Below are 21,165 nucleotides of genomic sequence, written 5' to 3' on the forward strand. Positions count from 1 at the left end.
TGCGGGAAAGCAGACGCAAGGGCCTTGTTCATACACTCTAAAAAGTGTCTGTGCTTCTACTTTCCCGCACAACACTCGGAGAGCCAATCACCGCAACTTACGGAGGCAGCTCAGCGAATGACGATGCGGAAACATATGTTTAGACCAAAAAATACAGTCTGAGTTGGGACATTAAGCAATGCAAAACGTCACGCTTGCATTGCTTAATGTCACAACTCATACTGTGTTTTTTGGTCTAAACATATGTTTCGGCATCGTCATTCGCTGAGCTGCCTCCGTACGTTGCACTGATTGGCTCTCCGAGGGATTTGCGGGAAAGTAGAGGCACATACTTTTTTTTAGAGTGCAAATAGTGCGGCTATTAATCGAGTAAATACGGTATGCACGTTTTGGTGCTCCTTTGAGATTGTAAAATGCCGTGTAAACAGTAAGGGAGTATTTATAGAGAATATCGTGAAATCAGGGGCTGATTATACTCTAGTATTTCTCTTCCTTTAACATATTTTATTATTTTTCTTCATTGTACTAATACTATTCAGTCATTATTCCCATTTACCCAAACCCAAAACGCCGCTGCGAGTTTTTGGCACACCCTTCAGAAACACCCCCGTGCAAACTTTAGAGGCCTCTCTCGCACCAACCTTGGTCTGCACTGCAGAGATCAACTCTTGTGGCCGAGGCTTGTCAGAACCTACAGAGGCTTAGCCAGGAAAGCCTCCTGGTTTCGCGCCACTACAGATATTTTGTACGCAGCACAACACGGAACGCTTATTAAGCGCACGTGCAGTAAATATTGAGAAATCATCAAGCATCATCTGGACATATTATAAATGGCAACGAGTGGTCAGTCGCGCGGTTAGCATCCAATAAGGAAGCTTTGCAGCAGCTGTGCATGGATGCCGCCATAAGCAATCTTTATTTTTTTTTTTCTCTTATTACGTTTACTTCACTTTATCGTGACCATGGTAGGGCAGGTTATTCTCCCAAGCATTTGCCCTTGTGGAAGCTCGTCAACGCCCGCTTCACTGGTTCGGCATCTGGGTAAGACTGGAAAAGGTGAGCAATGGCGGCTGTAATCTGGCTCGTGCGCAAAGCGTCTATAGCAACTCACAGCTTAAGAAACACGGGTCACGGCGACTCCCGAATACCTTATTATCACACCGCAGTTAATGGGATTGCGGCATTAGCCGAAAATAACACACAGTCACAAAAAGAACGGAATGGGGAAGTTAGAATGATTAACATAATAGGCCACACCCTTCGTTTCTGAAGCTGTCAGTGACGGGATAGAGGCGTAGATTAGGGTGCTGCTTCGAGTCGTAGCTGGAACACTCCGTAGCTCGTACCGGAACTACTGGATGCACACTAATTGCTACGCAGTTACGGCATTCGGATTTCTTTTTCTATGTACCAGCGTGATAACGAGCCGAACAATTACGGTAATATGCAAAATGCAGTAAGTCACATTGTTAGTAAACCTTCTGACTGCTACTTACTCGCACATACTACCTGATATAGTGACCTGCTAAAACACTTAATTTTCATCAGGCCATTCAAGGTTGCAACGTGCTGCCCGATATTTCCCACTGTTCGCTGATTTCTTGATGAAATAATATGTTACTATTGTGAACTTGACTGTTTATCTAGTTGTATTGTTAGTTGCTATTGTTTTGTGCAGTTTGTTAGTCTGTAATTTCTAACGTCGCCCCAACTATGAAAGGGTCAAAAAAACAAAAAAACATTTGTGACCGGCGTGACTGCCGCAGCCGGATGTCGGAAGCAATTCAATATTTGCAGCGACTATGATTGCGGTATCTGGAACGATCACAGCACCGCTGCTTTGACCAAAACCCCGAATGTAGCCTCGGTAAATAAATAAGAACAGAATACAATTTCCAAAGACTCATCGTGCCTGACGGACCACATTATAGGCCTTCGGGATCTCAACAACGAACAAAACAAAGAGGACCAGAAGCGGAAACGTAACTACCCGGACTGTTCGTTTCTCAAGTCACGTCTTTTGCCTTCTCGACACAGAGAGCATTCTCTTCACCACACGCACATTTTTCCTTCAAGGTCATTGAAGTTCACGGAACTCGAATGGCTGTAGAGATAGCAATTACGCTCCCTCCTTCGCTTACTTTATCCCTTTTCTTTTTCCTCGAGTAGCGTGTATGATGAAGTAACTCGTAATTAGACTCTTACGCGTACACGCTTCTAGAAGGGGGTGTCCTTGTGTTCGGTGGGAAGACGAACTGACCATCTGTCACTTTTGCTCGTTTTGGAAATTTTTCTCTAGCCCAGTTCAGCGTTTGCAGGCTAAGCGCTAGCTTGTTTTTCGCGTCTTCCCGCTACTTTTGCGTCCATCTCAAACCAACAAACAAAGCAAACAGCCAAGTCTGCGGCGTCGGATACTCCTCCTAGACATGCGGTTCAAGGACGGAGAGTGTTGGAGGAGGCACCATCTTTAAGAGGTTTAGGGACCGAGGTCTTGATGTGGGAAAGGGGCAAGTTAAATTGAAACAACAGCAACTCAAGAGGGTATAGACATTTGGGTCACAGCCCTCTTAGAAGCGTTCGTACACTGACATGGTGGGGACGTAAATTAAGGCGACAAAGCGGCTCGACAGAGGAGTCTCTTTGTGCTGGAGTCGCCCCCTTTTCGGGTGACGGAAGGCAGTTGGCAGACGAAAGCGGGGACATCAAAGCAGAGAGATTGAGAATGACGCGACAGAAGCAAAGACTCAAAGCCGGCTAATTACAATGCGGTTGACCAGCGACCCTGGTTGAAAGAAAGATACAAGAAAGCTGACACGATTGGAAGGCAAGTGGCTTACCCAACACCTCATATAAGTAACCGAGCAGCAAGTGCTGAGTTTTAGGTGCCATCTAAAGAGGGCCAACGCAGGGGACTGATCGGGCATGAGTGCGGCTTCATTGTTCGACTGTGACGCGTGTCCAATCAGTGAGAACAAGAATTCCAAGCGATCGGCACTGCTGTCCAATCTTTGTTCATGTTGGCCTTTGCGCGACGTCAAAGATTTAGCACCACGGCCTTCTTATCTCCGGGAGCTAGAAAACGTAATTGACTGGACTCTGGAGACTTCGTCAAAAGAGCGGTGCCTCCTTACTGAGCGCAATGTTTCGAAGGACTGTTCATCAGAAAATGTGAAATCGCATAAAGAGCTAAACCGACCTGCAGCGGCTGTTCCCAGTCGCGGCAGCAACGCCTATATATACCTCTATTGGTTCCTTAAAGTTTGGGCAGAATGTTCTCTTTTCTGAATTATCAGCGAAATTGCGTTTACATTACGCGACCCAAGAAATACAAGACGGAGATTTTTAAGAAAATGAAATGTTTTACCGTCTTTAGCTCGCTGGTTTTGATTATGCGTACACTTGTACAGCATGATATCCAGTACTATATAGTAAACGGCAGCCCATATTCTTCGTTACTACAAAAATACATATGGCACCTTTCGCGACGTCACTTGTCGGTTAAAAAGGTTTGCGCCGAGTGGCAAAATAAAAAATATGCACCCCAACACCGTCGCTCCGGTAATGTACGACGTAATATTTTGCTCAGCGGCTCCCACGAAGCAAAAACAACAAACACGGAATAAAGTAGTGCGAGATCACGCACTCGTAGGGGACCTTTTGTCATAGTTACCCGGTGCCACGCAAGCTGCCCGAGCGAGTAAAACAGTCTCCGGGAAACATCTCCGACTGCGTGACGGGCGTGATTAGCCGCGCTTTGTTTTCCCGCTGCCCTGAAAGTCGTCCTCTCTCTCTTCCTTCTCCCGGGTCACGCACTTGATCCTTGATATGCGGACGGACCGTTAATGTTCCACAGCCACGGCCACCGACAGCTGCAGGGGGAAGCCGGTAGATGTCGCCCTGTGGGGGGAAACGACTGTCACGAGTGTGCAGCATAAAGCTTCGGCCACACTACTAATATGTTATACGAAAGAAAGTCCACGGACACTGTCGGATGTGCGCTTTTTTTCTTGCTCGACGGTCTTGCCACATTAGTCATAATAGACTGTCCGCAGACATGTCTGAATCACGCGTATATCGTATGTCTGAACTGAAGTAAACACGATTTGACCATACGTGAGGCTTGTCCGCGGATATTTTTGTTATCATATCCGCAGAGAACTCCGTGTCTTATTGTACGATGTACGAGCAGTGGGTACCGGAAAAAAAAAAAATGTTCCCGGAGTCAATGTCCCCGGGAGAATATCCCCGGAATGAATGGCCCCGAGTGGAACGTAGGAAAAAATGGCCCCAAGAAGTAGCGAGAAAAAATATTTCACCCGGAACCCACTTGAAACAAACTTTCCCCCAACAAAGTAATTGCATTATTCTATAAAATGCTGCGATTATTATTATTTTTTAATGAAAATAAACAGGATGATGCACTTGAACAAACTGACGTGAAACGTAGAATGGAGGGTTTGAAAGCGTTTTCGGTCACGGCCATGAGCCATCAGCACAGTGTGGAAGGCCAGCGACGGCCTATGCTTCCCGAGGTATCGACCGTATCGATAAAGATGGGCGAGGAGTCAGGACCCAGTCGGCGCTCCTCCCAAGAAGAGGAGCAAGTTATCAATGAAAAAACTGTGAGTGCGCAGGCGAGCTGGTGGATGTTGATCATAATGTAGAAAACCCGAGACTGTGGTAAAAGCAGGGAAACGGTGTCGGAGAAGAAAGACAGAAAAAAAAAAACGTCTCATTTTTTTTTTTTTACATTTTTTTTGTGCTCTACCAATCTATCGTTTACACACTTTGCCGTTTGTCCCACATACTTGAAACCGCATTCCAGTGGTATTTCATAGATCACCTCTTCCTTGCAATCAACCGACCTATCTCGGTGCGTTTTCTGACACACTTTCTGACTCGTCTGAAACGGAGTCAAACGATTCAGCTTAAAGTCGGACTTAAACGCTACATCTAACCCAAATTTCTTTGCGCATGCTTTAAGGTTATGAGAAATTGCGTGATAATATGGAATAACCACATAATGCCTTTTTGCTTCCTTTTCTGGTCGTTGCTTAGCCTTTTGCTGTAATTCCAATTGTCTTTTTATGAACACACTGTCATAGCCTGCATCTTCTAACCTTGACCACTGCCTTTCTACCGCACAACCGATAAAATGAGCACACGACTTTTCCAGTGCGTTGCTGATTAGAGATCTGACTACACCTGCTTTTACTGATTTAGCATGACAACTTTTCCTACTCAAAACGGGTTTTGCGGTCATTTTTCCGTACTCCCAACATAAACCCCCCTCCACGTGAATGCGTAAGTCTAAAAATTGTAAAATACCATTGTCCGCCTTTTCTAAAGTGAACTTAAGTTCCGCCGCCGCTCCCCTCACTGTCCGTTCCAACTCGAGTATATCGTCTTCGCGAAATGTGCAAATGAATATGTCATCGACGTATCTCGTTACAAAGCCTGTGCTCGATGAAATACAATTCAATTTATCCGTTACGGCAGCATCCATGTTGTTAAGGTATATTTCTGCTAGCATTGGAGCGACCGATGAACCTATACATACGCCATCTCTTTGTACGAATTTGCGTTCATTGTACTCGACTACCGTTGCCTGGAGATACAGATCCAGAATTGACAAAATACTATCCACCGTTATTCCTAAGTTGGATTGAAAATGAACCAAATTTAATTCCAAAGCTTCACGAACCCTCTGCATTAGACGTGCCTTGTCTAGCGAATAATATAAGTCCTTTATGTCCATGGAGACTACCGAACATCTCTTTCCATGAATTCCTTCCAGGATACTGATCAATTAATTCGAATTTTTAAGGGCGAGGCTTTTTTCTAGCTGCACAAGATTCAACCCTTGTTGAAGAAATCGCGAGATGGTGTGCTGCCACGTTCCATTCTCGTTCACCACTACACAAAAGGGCATGTCTACTTTGTGATCTTTCAGAAAAAAACTTTACACTTAACGTCATTCCTGCTTGGTTCGTAACCTTTTCTGCCAGTGCGTCTAACCCATCTTCCTTTAAAACCGTTTCTTTTCGCCATTCAGCGAAAAGAAAACTCAAAGCGTCAGGCGATTTTCTTTCGAACATTGTCGACGGAAGGATAGCGAACTTGCCGGACTTATCTGTCTGTATCAGTTTAAGCGAACCTCTTTCTAATACTCTAACTGAAACCACGCCTCGGAAATTCCTTCGTTCTGCTGGATAAGACTTATCTAGAAGACGTTCTATTCTATCAACCGCCTGATCTACAAATGCTACTCTCTCGTCAAAATTGATCACCTTCGAAATGTCCTGAATCGAGGAAAAAACATCCAACCTCGAAGGTTTAACGTTCAAGCAAAACTTTGGGCCTTTGCTTAACAACTGCTCCGTTCCGTCCGAGATGCCCACATTACAAGGATTAACTATGCTACTTTAGAATTGTTCGTCACGTGACCCGAACTTGGTTTGCTTTCACTTCTCCTTTCTCTGGTATTCGTACTCTTAAAACTGTCTAATACAATTCGTCGCTTCACATACCACAGCCGCTCGAAGAGTTCCTTTTTTCCCGAGTTCCAGCGTAGATAGTCCGGGTGGTGCCTGTAATCCTTGCCTCTGAGGAGTGTCCAGATGCGATCACAGGCCTTGCGGAGGTTTTCTATTCTTCTACTTGTTCCTTCTCTGTAGACCTTGATTATCTTCTTTTTGGCGCTCTAACCAAACCCCGTAGATGAAAGATGCTTGAACCGGACCGGATCGACGTAGCGTTTCCTCAAGCAAATGCCGAAGAAGGCGACCTCTGCTTCAAGCTCGGCTAGACGGCGTCCCAGGTTGTCCAACACATTGAAGGCTTGAAGAAGTAACTTTGTTGGTTGCGGGTAGCCTGTGGGTCCATAGGAAAATGGAAATAAGCCTGCTTCCGGAATTGTCAATGAAAAAACTGAGTGGGCAGGCGAGCTGGTGGATGTTGATCATAATGTAGAAAACCCGAGACTGTGGTAAAAGCAGGGAAACGGTGTCGGAGAAGAAAGACAGGGGAAAAGTTCTTTTCCCCTGTCTTCCTTCTCCGACACCGTTTGAAAACCCGAGACTGTGGTAAAAGCAGGGAAACGGTGTCGGAGAAGAAAGACAGGGGAAAAGTTCTTTTCCCCTGTCTTCCTTCTCCGGCACCGTTTCCCTGCTTTTACCACAGTCTCGGGTTTTCTACATTATGATCAGCAAGTTATCGCTTGTCGAAAAGCAACGCCGTCTCAAAAACATCCGGGAGGTTTTTGCTACTGAAATGACGTCAGTTAGTTAAGGACTTCCTGCGAGCAGTTGGCCATACTATTTGATCCTAATGTTTCTGGAAGTATGGAAATGTTCACGTCAGTGGGTTGAAGTGCGTCTCCTACTTTGTATTTATTTAAAATTAAAAACAAAAGGCCAGAACTTCGAACTATAATGTGATTACAGTTTGGTGAGAACTTTGCGAGGTTATTATTCCCCATTTCAAAATGGTTTCCATGGAAAATATTTTTTTTTTACCACATTTGGGCCATTTTTTCCTACTTTCCACCTAAGGCCATTTCTTCCAGGCCATTTTTTTTTCGGGGACTTTTCTTTCGGGGACATTTATTCCGGGAACATCTTTTCCCGGGGACATTGTTTCCGGTACCCACTGCGCATACATCGTACAAAAAAAACAAAAAAAACAACAAAAAAAAACGGACGCCCAACGGGGCTGACCAACTTCTCCCTGCCTACGCGTTCACACACGCACAATGGACCTTTTCCACATACCGACGGCACCAGGCGGTGGCTCCACGAACTAAAAATTGAGGAAGTGATCTACCTGCGCTACCAATCGATAATGGGAGTTGCGCTACCAGTTTCTTCGCTCTCTGAGCTGCGACGCGTGCCCACCGCGACTTTAAAGAGGGGAAAGAAAAACACGACCCAAAAGTCGTGTTTTTCTTTCCGTCCACTTTCTTTTTTTGTGAAACACAATTATATATATGCTGCAATTACGTGTTCTACTCGCTGATCAACAGCCTCCTTCCGAATTTCCTCGATTTTTCGTACCGACTTCCGCCGCTTGGCATCGGGCGTTTGCGCGTGCGCAGAACGCTTCTCAGAAAAGGTCCATTACCTTTTTTTTTTTTTTTATTACAAAGTAGCAATAACTAAAAATTCACACTTTGTTTACCATTTTTTTAGACCACCTGAGACTGGGTGGAAGAAACACGACGACGTCTCAAACACAGCTCATTTTGTTATCGGACATCATTGCGTCTGGCTTCAGACAGTGTTCAGTTCTCATTCAAGGGGTCCTTCGTCGGCATCGAAGGGCGCCATAACAGAAACGGCGCGGTCGCTCTGTGGAGAAGCTGTATAGAAGGAGGATACGCGGGAGCTGTTTTGTCTGCGGTTACGAGAGACGCCGATCCGCTTCAATAGTCGTATATGATACGCTTCCGCGCGCTGCGGCGTCTTTGATTGTGGCGAACGCTCCCTCGCAACAATACAATGATTCGGAAGCTCGACAAACCGTGCATCTTCCAGATCGATGCCCACATCCAGGTCGCGCATAAAAAGGTTCGCGTGTTACCTAGATAGTCTATAATGCCACGTGCGAAAGCTTTGGCCCACGCTTCTTTGCAATGTATGATCAAAACGTGCTGATTATAGTCACTGCCAAGGAGTGGGAACGGCAGGGCGCCTCCTTCAGACGCCTGACCTCCATCACTCGCTTGTTGCCTTGTACTGTGCTTTGGCTGCACGCGCACGCTCGTGGCTTACGAGACTTCGAAGCGTCATCGAAACAGAGACGTACGTAACACGTTGTTACTAACGAGTTGCCTCTACTGCTTTGTTCGGTAACGAGTAACCTATTAAAATACTTTTTTTTTTTTTAGGAAAGGAACGAGTAACGTACTTAGTTACTTTTGAGGAGTAATGTGTAAAACATACTTTAAACAGCCTCCTTTGAATTCCAACCCGAGTATCCGTCTGTTGCTGTAAAATCGGATGGGCAACCCGAAAAATAAATGAACAGTACGAAAGTCAGCCGAACTCTACAGCTGGGAATATGTCCTTCATCCAGCGAACACAATAGAACACGTTAATTGAACCTTCTAAAAAAAAATCTTCTGCTTGTATGTTTATAAGACCATGATGCTAGTACGCCTTAGCGGGTGATCTTCTCTTAGTTGTAGATGAGGAATTTAGCCAGTGCAGCACAACCGCCGACCCGGGATTTTTAACCTCATTTAGATCGAAACGGGCGAAGGGGGGGCGGGGGGGGGGGGGGGGGGGTTCGAACCCAGGAGGTTCTGCAGCGCAAGCTGTCGCTCCACGCTCCGATTTGAGATGCGTTAGCCCACTTGGCCGCCGATCCTCCTCATTTGAACCTTGTAGAATTGTGTACGGACCGAATGTAAACCCGGAAATCGCGAACACGGCCAAGGCACTGAACCCACTGTCAACATCAAACTCTAGAAGCAGAGAGAACAAAAGCGAGAAGGGAATCCCAGACTAGGGCACACTCAAGGGGACTTTAAGGGGGCGGATTACCCGAACAAGACAACTGTTTGTTATTTTTGTGTTCTCGGTTCCTCCTTGTGCCGGTCGGGTACCCCCGCTGTCCACAATCAAGGTTCAGTTCTCGAAGATTCACCAGTTCTTCCTGAAACACAACGCTGCCGGTCCTTCGAGGGCGTCAGTAGCACGACCCCTCAGCGTCACCGGAGATGCGGTGAAAACTTCGAGGGACAGCTACTGCTTAAAACGACTACTGAAAAGAAAACGATGAACCATGAAACAACAGCAGTTGTGTATTTGGTCATCGAAGTTACGAGAAAAGGAACTAGTTACATCTGAGGTTAGGTAACACGTTCCTTATGAGAGTCGGCAACGAGTAACGTATTTAGTGGATTTTTGAGCAAGTAACCAGTTACGATATTTAGTTACTTTTTTTGGGAGTAACTTGTACGTGTCTGCATCGAAGGTAGGAAGATCGCGCTCAACTGGAACTCTTCCGGGCCGTCCTCATCCTGTGACTTATAGTATAGATGGTTTAGACAGTACGAGGTGCCTTGCAATTTTGTCCAGTCTTTTATCTGTACATATAGGTGATGTAGCCAAGCCAGCGAGGGACGACCGCTAATCTGTTACTGAAGAGAAGGCTTACTCTTGATTTTCTTGTGTGTTATTATTTGCAGAATTTCGGTTACCGCCGAAGCGTCTGACCGTCGTGAAACAAAATTTGGCTGGGTCACAGTCTGTCCCACCGCAAATGCATGTGGTACCGACTTTGCTTCTGAAAACCGAGTTTGTACGAGGGTACGTATGGATGCGGTGTAATAAGTAGGCGTCAAGTAAGAGCAGTTGTTTTCATTTACGAACGAACTTGCTTATTTTTTTGAAGAAAACCGAAGTGGGAAATGTATTCGAACAGACTCATGGATAAGAAAAACAAATAACATATAAGATAATGAATAATGCATAAAGTTGTAAGTACGTTCGTGTATGTCCAGAAAAGGTAAGAGAGCAAAATTAACAACAAAACGGTATTGTTTTATTGTGATTGGTATAAACGTAGTGACTAAAAAATAATATTGATTCAGTTTAGATAGATAGAGTTGCATACCAACATTAGGATATAATACATAAGGACGCAGATATCAAACGTCGACTAACCAATTTACGAACTCATATGCAGCAGCAGTGAAGAAACGAAACATTGAAAGGAACACACCTCTCCATTCGAAAAATCTCAACGTATTCTTTGCCGAAATACAAAAAAAAAAAAAAAAAACACACACACACACATGTTTATTTGCCAACTTTCAATGTATGTTTGCAAAACTAGGCATCTTCTTTTGAGTCGAACTACATATTGTACCTAACAAAAACACTCCGTTCTCTTGACGTTTGCATTAAACGATAACAGCGCACGACCTTGATCGTCACGATTCGTGATTCATGCCGCTTTACAGGTTCCACTGTGGTAAATCAACACTCAAGTATATAACTACATAAACGAACGGAATGAAACCGATAATCCCCCGGTCCCCGACCATCACGATTTTGGTCAGCCGCCCTTGGAGCTGAAGTGAGTGCAACGAACCGCGATTTGAGGCGGAAATTTTCGTAGCCGGCGATTTCCCCGAGGCGAATATCGCATCAAATTGGTTCTGCCAAGTCGCGCTGGCCCCAGAGAGTCTCCATTTAAGAGAGGGAGCAACTCGAAACGTGTAGAGCATTTGCAATTTAATGGCGGATGCCACCTACGCAGATTGGTGGCGAGTGTTTATGCGTTGCGTTGTAGCGTGGCTAAGAAGAAAGCGGGCGGGAAGGTTTGCAGACGATCAACGTTTTCGTCACATCCTCGCAACTTGTATAGGCCTGTTTCTCTCGGCCAGGGAGCGCTGCAGCGTCTACGAGGCGCGACCATTTCATGCTGACGTGAAGCGGCGTCCTAGTGTCCCACCATGCACGATCCATGGGCATAACTAGCGCCTGTCAGCGTCCCTCAGCGTCAAGCCGTGGGCATTGATGAAGAGTTTGAAAGGCCACAGCGCGACGCACAACGGAAGCGCGACCTAAATATCTCCGATTTTCGCTCGCCAGAGGGTGCTGCTCAAAACTTGAGAGCTTCAGGTCCATTGAAAACGCGGGCCATATAAACTACAAGACATCGATCTAGCAGCTGAAGTTTTTTTTTTTAAACACTCTGTAATCTAGGCACACTGTTCGCCCAGCATCCAACGGCTGTTCTCTCCGCGTTCCGGCCGGGACCCCCTACCACGGCGTGCATCTAAATTTGAATTAAACGTCAAGTGCATGGCTGATCCCTCCTTGGGCGGAATCGCTTCGTTCCACTGCTCTTCGCGAGACGTGGAGCCAAGAATGCGCAAGTCACGGCGGGTTTAGATCGCCTCGCGGTTCACGATATCATGAGGGCGTGAGCGGGGAGGGCGTTGTCCCCCCGCAAATCACCGTGAGAGGCGGTGAGCACAGCTCCGATTTCGAGACTTTGCGCACCCGCCACGCAAAAGAGTAGGATTATTGAAGCACCATAACGGGCCTATACTCTGTTTGCATTGTGCGTTCGCTATCGCCGACTTAACACCAATCGCGCACAGAAAGTAGCACAGGATCACTCTGCGTTCGCTGTGCGTGATTCGTATAGCCGGTGATAACAAACCCGTAAACACCACACGAGCGCCATGACTATCTACTTTTGGTGCCGCTGGCTTGGCTATACGTTGAATCGTAGTGTTGGCTACGATCAACCTTAATGTGAAACGGAGTGAAAAGTCAACGGACAGAAGAAACGATACATCGAAGAACAATAAAGCTGGCACCAGCCGACATATAAAGATAAACGTACGGCAATATTCCGAAAGAACGCCCATCCATAGTGGGGAGGTAAGCATGTAAAAATGCGAGGCGAACAATCCTTAAAAGAAAAATCTTTTTTTTTTTTGTGATGTTGGGGAAATTATCCATGTAACGAACTTACAAAAAAGTTAATACCCTAGGTTTTTTTCCGCGTTGGCCAAATGAATCGAACACATTTGCATAAACCACATTAATTGGTTTAGACAAGCATTACTCAGTGGTCCCGCAAAGTTACTACTATATTTGTATGGTGCCGTTGTTTGAAATCATTTGGGAATATATTCTGCCCCATTTAAATGCTGGCAAAAAATGTACTGGTTTCACTTCTATGAGTTTATTTTATCATATATCAAAGTGGCAAACTTTGTCAAGGAGATCGTTGTAGAACGATTAAACGGTGGCATCGAACTGCAGTAACCTGTGACATGCATTAACTGTTATAAAATGATTGATTGATTTATTGATTGCTTGCTTGCTTGATTGATTGATTGATTGATTTAAAGAAGAGCACACAAGCGCCAAAATCGGGATCCTTACTTCTTTAAATCAAGTTCACGAGTGGAAATGTTTTTCACTTTGAAATGTACAAAACATCATTTTATAAATATAGCTATGTGGTTTTATGAGGTAGGTTTTAATTGTGTCGGGTGTATGTTTAGATAGCCGGAAGTTGGTCGGTCTCAATGAGCGTCTCAGCTGTAGATTAGAAATTTAGCGAGTGCAGAAGCGCTAACCTGAGGTTTTTGACGTGCGCCACGCGGTAGTAACACAGGACGGCACGCCGGTACGGTGTTCATCTACAGCTCAGATCACTGTCAGTGAATCGAAGATTCCTGAAGGTTTCTAAAGTGAGCAGACATGAGGGACCCCGTGTGACTGCACGTATTTAAAACTCGAAGACATGCCCAATCAACAAACACCTTTCTGCTTTTTTACAGTTTGTAATTGCATATAAAAAAGTTAATTTTCCGAGCTCCTCGATGAGTTTTTCGCTACACTGCGAAGCTCAGCTCTTGTCTTTTTACTTTCAGCCACGGCCATAAACTCAAGTCTCCGAGTGCCAAGACAAGACAGCACACCGCGTAGGAACAACATTCACACCAGGAGTTGCTGAGAAGGGTGCTTCAAGAGGCTTCAACTGCCACGATGTAATCAGGAGGTCAGCATTATCTGCATAACATTGTCATTATATGACTAAATGCATAGTCAATAAAAGCATATCAAACTGTCAGAACCTAATGTTCATATATTACACACGAAACGTACGTGTTATAAAACGTTTTTTAAAACAAGATTTGCAGACATGAAATGCGTATTTAAAAACACTGTACTAGTATATCGGTACATTATAAATTAGTATTTAGATATCTGCAATAGAAATATCTTGATATCACGGTACCTTTAACTGTATTTTAAGTACATTTTGAAAGCGACTTTTACGGTTCTAATCTGGAGCAACTGTCGTTCGACGTGCCTGCCTTTATCTGAGAGCGATAAACCACTCGCAACGGCCGTTATCCCAACTTCGTGATAAGAGCAACAGGGGCGACACCTGTGGGCCTTTGTCGGTTTCGATCCTTCTCAACTGTGACTCCCGTCGAAGCGGTCGAGTTCGCAGTGAGCTCCCGCCATGTTTGACTTGCTGGGCTCGTTGAAGGCATACTTCACCACCAAGTATGTCATCATCGACAACTTAATGTGCCGCCTGCACCACAAGGCATCGGTGGGAATCCTCTTGGCCTTCAGTATCCTCGTGACTGGCAAGCAGTACGTGGGAGACCCCATCGACTGTATCAGCAAAGATGCTATTCCGGGAAACCTGCTGGACACCTACTGTTGGATTCACAAGACCTTCAGCGTCCCGAGTGCCTGGAAAGGAAAGCTGGGCGACGAAGTGGCCTATCCCGGAGTGGCGCCATTTGTTCCAGGAGAGCAAGTTGTGTACCACACGTACTACCAGTGGGTCTGTTTCGTCCTCTTCCTGCAGGCTCTCTTCTTTTACATACCGAGGTACATCTGGAAGACGCTGGAAGGTAGGCGGATTATAAACCTAACCGATCATCTCTCCTCCCCGATGCAGGAAGAGAATACCTTAGTAAAGTCTAGGGAGATGCTCGTTCGCTACCTGACGTACAACAGGAACCAGCACATGATGTACTTTACCGGATTCGTGTTCACGGAAGTCCTCTACCTGGTCAACGTCATCTCCCAGATATTCATCATGGATCGGTTCTTGGGCGGAGAATTTTCGAGGTACGGCTTGGAAGTGCTTCAGTTTACAGAATGGCACTGGGAGGCGAGGTATGATCCCATGATCAAGGTGTTCCCCAGGATGACCAAGTGCACGTTCCGAATGTTTGGTACGTCGGGAGACCTGCAGAAGCACGACGCCGTCTGTGTCCTCCCCATCAACATCATCAACGAAAAAGTCTACGTGTTTCTGTGGTTCTGGTTCGTCATCCTCTCTGTCATTACGGCCGTGTTTCTCGTCTATCGAGTGGCGACGATCGCTCTACCATCACTTAGATATCACGTCATGTACAGCAAAAACAGGGCCGTCGAATCCGAAGAGCTGCGACGTATTATCGACAACGTCGGTGTCGGGGATTGGTTTATCTTTTACCAGATCAGCAAGAACATCGACCAGAGCAACATGAAGGACCTGGTTGTAGAGTACTCACGTGCCCTGGATGGCACAAGTGACACGAAACCGCTTCGAAAATGACTTTACGGCAAGCGTACTTTCCTAACGCTGAATAAGCTTCTGGTCATCACAGCATTGTTCTCAGCCTGCTGCCTCGTGTGAAACTCTAATGCACAAGAAAGGTAAATCTAAACATGAACGAGTGTGTCCACGGTGCTTAGATTGTTTCAACATCAAGCATCTATGAACACTCAACGGAGGCGGGGAGATAGCCGATAGCTCTGTTAATTCCAGATCAGTGCGTGCATACGTTACCATCGCAGTGCTCACTTCGCGGTAGGTTAGCAGCTGCCGGACCAAATCGGTCCTTGACCTATTCCTGGTAGTCGGTGCAAGCAACAGCATCTGTATTAGAAAAGGTCCGTACAATCTTGATTATCGATCATAAATATCCATGCGCTGGCCGTTTACAGGACGTATTTAATTTGATCACCACCTTTAACTAAAGGCTAACGCAGCACTCTTTCTTCTTTCAATAGATTTAACGAATAGCGCCATGATGTTACCACTAAAATTCTCAACGGGTGTTATGATCTCCGATTGAGACTGGGCGCGTTAAGTGAAGACTCCTGATTCGACTTCTTTGATGTTAACTTCATCAACGAAACAAGCAAAAAAGAAAAAGAAAAACGAGTTGCCGATACGGTTTGAATATTGTTACCGAGAAAGTCTTCACTCAACGTATCCGATGTCGCTATACTTACGTTAACTTCAGAGCAAGAGACACCACCCAGTGGAAAAGACGGAATTTTTAGAAACGGGTAGCTCGTCGAAATATCCGGAGAATCTTTTCGCGAACTGGTGGCAAAAATGGGGAACAGAAGGACGGGGATGAGTTGCCGCAGCCACAAACAAAATCTAATGAAACGAGTGATAAAAAGAAAGCGTTACGTGTGGTACGTAAGAGGAGGAAGAGGTGTACGAAGTCCGTTTACAACTACCGACGAAGACTACCGCAAGCAAAATAGCGCCGGCTCCTGTCTTGGTACATCCGGCCTATTCAGCCGGGCAAAGTGCAATATTCCACAGGCACGAGTAAAGTTCGCCGAACCATTTATCTGCTCATGTCGCCAGATGAATAAAAATAAAAAAGCAAGTCAATAAAATATTCAATCTTCCAGTATAAGAAGACGTCGTGAACGGACAAGGCGTTGATCTTTTCGGGTGAGTTGTTAAGCAATCGCTTTCTTTATCTCGGAACTTTAACAAAAGGACTGTGTATATCACTGTAGCAGATATATGTTCACTTCGATGATTTTTCTTTAATTAAGTTACCTCCAAAGTTATTTTTGAAATCTAATGTTGGGGTCGCACATGTGGCATGCCAAAGAATACTAAAACAAAATTTAGGCAAAGCAAATGATTTAATAGAAAACAAATTGTAAAAGAGAAATTCAAGCTACAGTAGATGTCTTATTGGACAAACTTTTCGGGAAGAGACTGACGGCTCTTGCCAACATTGCAAAATCACAAAAATTATTTCCAATGGCGCAACGACGACATCACCAGCCGCGAGCTTTTGTCACGGCGTGGCGCCACCAGATATTGAGGTGTTTCCGCATGGTCGAATTGACATAGGATGCGCTAGGGGTTCGTCGCTACACTTGTTCCCACTGTCGCCCGAATTACGAACGAAGCAAAGGTTACAAAGAGGACAGAAGCTCAGATAACCATTAGAGAGTCCCTTTATGGGGTATTCACACTGGGGATGTTTTTTCGGGGAGAGATGTGCATGATGCCAGTGATCAGCTGAACCAGAGGGGCTCCCTCCCCGACTCAAGCATTCACACGAACGGCGGGGAACCGAGAGGGATGTCAGTGCTATCAGGCGCACTTAGCGGTCACACTCTCGACAACGGGGCTCCGTATACGCGCTGACGAGAGTAGAAAAATGGAGACGTATACATGAAACCGCGGTACGTGATTGTGGCAGCAGCGCTATGAAAAGCAGGAGATGAAGAACTGCTTCTTGCTAGAAAACAAGATGCCTCTTGAATGGGTGGATGCTACACAAAGAATGTGGAGTCCAAAACCACCTGTATGAGAAGCGGCTTGAGGACGGCGTTGATGAATGTCTAAGACTCCTTCGGGTGCCTCAGGCGGCATACGCAAAAGCGCAAGCCACGACAAGTTAGGCGATCGCGATGCCACCCTTTGGGTGTTGAGAAATAAACGAGTAAACGCTTGCCCATGTACCTGTCCCCGTTCGCGTGCCGTGCGATTAGTAGATTCGGCGACTTCTCGTGCGAGTCATGAGAGTTCCTTTGCAAACGTACTAGAGACATGAGTGGAGCTACGGGTTTTATAGGAAACATTTTGATTTCGCGAGCCCTCGTTTGACGAAGGAAGCTTTCCAGCAAAACGGGCTTATACCCATTACCTGCGCCTTTCGCAAGTCCCTTGGCACACAGGAAGGAAACTGTCGAACCTGAGAAACTAATAAATCGCAGAATTCCGACTGCACCAAAACAGTTTTCTCTTCGTAAACGTTCAAAGATAACTTATGTACAGCTATATTGAATAGACGTTACAGTTAGCTGCGATCTAATTATACCTTGTGATATATTTATTATACACGATCTTTAAGTTTAGTTTGAACATACTTCTTTTTTTTTTTTAATGTGGGAGAGTTAGGCGAGTGTCGTCTTCACCATGTACTTATCAGGCTCGGGGAACTTTGAGTGAGGGAATGATCGGCATGGTAGGTTAACTAATTAGCCTAACATTGACTAATTAGCTATTTAATTATTGCTTTTATGTGAACTATGTTGCAATTGAAGTATTGACGGCATTTACTATTAGAGGCAAGACCAGTTAAAAGAATTTGAGAAAATCAAATAGATATTTTGGATATTAATTTATCATTTTCAGGTACTCTTAGCCCGATTTAGATATATGGCGCGCCTCGAGCCCTGTCCAGATAGCGGTTGAAAGAGTGACGCAGTCGTTTCATTCGTGTCGTCACTATTTTGGCAGCGTGGCCTTGGCGGATGTTCCGACGACACAATTAACGACATGACTGAAACTACAACGTCACTCTTCTAAGTGTCATTGTGGGCAGGGTTTGAAGCACCCTTTTTGTGCGCAATTTTTCAGATAAGGCTAAGAAAAACGCGAAAATTGATCAATTAATATTTTTTAAAAAATTATTACATTTTCGGAAATTATTTTAATTGGTTCGACCCTAATAGCATTTGTCGTCAGTACTACAAGTACAACTGCAGCATGACCCTCAAAGCAAATTACTAAAAAGTATATTAACGAAGTTTAGGTAATTAGCCCATTTAACACAACGATTATCCCCTTATCTAATGTCCGCCGTGCTTGGAAGATACATGGTAAAGACGGCACCCGTCTACCTCTCAGCCCTTTTTGCTTAAATCTGTTAGAATTAAAAATGAAACACCCAGCATATTCAGAGCCTTCAAAAAGGTAGACTCATCGGTACGATGGCCATAATAATTAATCGCAATTAAACTCCGTTTCCCTTTAGGTCTGACCTCAGCCAACGCTACAATCCGATGAAGCCAACCAAGCAAAAGATTGCATCGTCACGGCTCTGATCGCCATTGTGCGTTTGCCATATGGACTAAACCAATCACGCAGAGTAAGTACGCCGTGACGATGCACTTTTGACACTCATTGATTGGCTCCATCGGATTGTATCGGCTGAGGTTGGATTTGAGTTCAAACAGAGTATGGATGTCAAACAGCGAGCACGTTTTTAGTGTCGGAAAGCCAGAGCTTGTACCTGGTCGCACAACACTGGAGTACTAATGCAATGCGCTAGGTGGCGCAAGCTACCGCCCGTTACAAAGGGTGTAGCCATCAACATCCATCCATCCATCCATCCTTGTATATTCGCGCAACTCCAACGCCCCATAGATGGCGGGGAGGTGACCGCAAGATGGCGGAAGACGGGGGCATGTGTTTTTCAGGATTTCCCGTGCGCCTGCACGCTGACGCTGCTCAGTGTGCTAAAACTAATTTATTTGGCTGCAAATACAAAACGGTCTGGGCAGGAGCGTAACACGTGTGACGGAGACGTTGACGTGCGTTAAGAAAGTTAACATGTTAATTTCTTAAAAGTGTTGGAGCAGAACAAAACAATCCATATTTTAACGCACTCTTTTTTTTTTTTTTTTTTATAAAACTGCACGATGCACGAACACGCCGACCAGAAGCGTGCGGTAACAGCAGTACCAAGGCCGGTAATCCCTGCCACCGTCTCCACCGCAGCCCCGCTCCTCTGGTTCTTCGTTCGTCCGCGAGAGGGCGAGCGACGGGCTGGAATTGCGAATAAGTTAGCTTCCACCCCTCGTGTTCATGAACGTTGTGTGTAACTGTTGCGCGTACAGCCTGAGCCGCAAACCTTGCGCTGCCTTCCCATACCGCCACTCGAGAAACAGATAAGACAGGCTCTCATTGCATTTGGTTATCTGAATATGACCTAAAAGGACGTGCGTCCATGCCTTTGCGTAGATATCACAAATGGCACGCTGACAAAGTGACTGCCCGCCTATCTGAGCTTTCCGTACGTTTATAGTGTTACTGGTTCCAAGTTCCTTCGGACAAACAAGTAAACAGACACTTCATGTGGCGTGTGCTATAGTGCTGTCACGCGGGAATCAATAAAAAAGAAACTGTTTTGAACTTTATTGTGAGAGCTCTGCTCTATGTAGCACTGTGGAAGGCGCGGACGCGCGAACACGGCTCTTGAGAGTGCTTCGGGTGGACGATGTTTTACGAAATAGGCAGCAAGCGCTGAATTTTCAGGATTCTGGTTGAACCGCGTAGTGCCAATTTATAGGCTCGAATATAAACTTGGATTGAGCGCTTTGGTAATAGCGTCAGAAATACGAAAGAGTTAGACAATGAGGACGGACAGGACAAACGTATTTGTCGTGTCCGGCACCTTTGTCTGACTCTTTCGTATTTTTGAATCAAATATAATTTTTTTTTTCTAAATAGGGTCCAGAATGGCAACAAATGACGACACTGCCTGACTCTGCTTCACAGCGCACAAGATCAGACACACTTAAAAGAAATTTCACGCATACAGAGGAAGAACACTCACGCAGCGCTGTTCTTCCTCTGTATGCGTGAAATTTCTTTTAAGTGTGTCTGATCTTGTGCGCTGTGAAGCAGTATCATGAATAACCAACTCGCCCAAGCTGAAGTTCTGACTGCCTGACTATTCCGGCGGTAAATTTTCCGGGTCTGGGCACCGTCGCCAAGCAGCAATTCTTTCTACCACCTCAACAATAAAAGAATATATATATAAAAAATGATGGAAGACGGTGTTTGCATGCCGAAGGTCAGCGGCGCAGCTTGGCTAATGACAGATATCCATCGAAGCATTTTGCTTAGCTGCGCTTTCTTGGACTGTACCAAACTTGTTGCGACACTGAGACAAAGGAAAGTAGAAATTTGGTAACAAAAAAGTCGCCGTCCTTTACATTCCGTCCGTCAAAAGCACCGGAAGTATGATAGCACTTGACGGGGCTAAGGACGAGAGGCACTATCTATCGACATTTAGTGGACGTATTTCCCCGCCAAATTTAGCGGGGAAATCTAGTGTGACGCTGTGAAGTCACGTGATACTGTGGCGTCACGAATCACCGTGATGTCACGTGACACCTTGCCGTCACGTCACGTGACATTTTGACGTCATACGGCGATAACAACACGAGCAAGAAAGGTCCGTGGAGGTCTCGCGCAGAAGCCGCTTTAAAGAAGGCTCTCCCCGCTCGCATCTTCTAGCCAAGTTCCCAGTGACTTTAGCGTCTTCCAGCCGTGGCACCAGCTGGCGACATTGCCGACGCGACCTTGATCCCCCAAGCAGTTCACGAAATGAACCGCGGGTCCGTTTTGGAAACCATACTCCTGTCGGTCCGAGTCAACTTGGCGGGCCTGAAAAGGAGCCTCATGCAGAAGGCGTGACTTTGTGTCCGCAAGCATGGCCACATCTGGCAGCGCCGCGGGTCTCGCTCGATTAGCCCAGGAAGGTTCCTCTCCCTCCGGACCCCGGCAGCAGCAGCACGCTTCTTTCAGATCCGACCGAGCGACCTCCCGCCTCGGTGG

At 45.7% G+C, this 21,165-nt stretch overlaps 1 protein-coding gene and 1 long non-coding RNA gene across 2 annotated transcripts; one reads left to right on the plus strand and one right to left on the minus strand.

Annotated features, from left to right (window-relative positions):
• Positions 1 to 767: 767 nt before the first annotated feature.
• On the minus strand, positions 768 to 6,858 carry LOC115316135. The gene is made up of 3 exons (XR_003917836.3): positions 6,531 to 6,858; positions 3,671 to 3,897; positions 768 to 1,037 (listed from the first exon to the last, which is right to left on the minus strand). It is a non-coding gene; the product is annotated as an uncharacterized LOC115316135 (long non-coding RNA).
• A 7,041-nt stretch (positions 6,859 to 13,899) lies between these two features.
• LOC8025900 (innexin inx2-like) lies at positions 13,900 to 16,187 on the plus strand. Its single transcript, XM_002400008.5, has one exon. The coding sequence runs from the start codon at positions 14,008 to 14,010 to the stop codon at positions 15,100 to 15,102; it is 1,095 nt and encodes a 364-aa protein (XP_002400052.4). The 5' UTR covers positions 13,900 to 14,007; the 3' UTR covers positions 15,103 to 16,187.
• The last annotated feature ends 4,978 nt before the right edge of the window (positions 16,188 to 21,165 follow it).

This window comes from Ixodes scapularis, unplaced genomic scaffold (genome assembly GCF_016920785.2).
Source record: "Ixodes scapularis isolate PalLabHiFi unplaced genomic scaffold, ASM1692078v2 PGA_scaffold3__209_contigs__length_174095766, whole genome shotgun sequence".
Lineage (NCBI taxonomy): Eukaryota > Metazoa > Arthropoda > Arachnida > Ixodida > Ixodidae > Ixodes > Ixodes scapularis.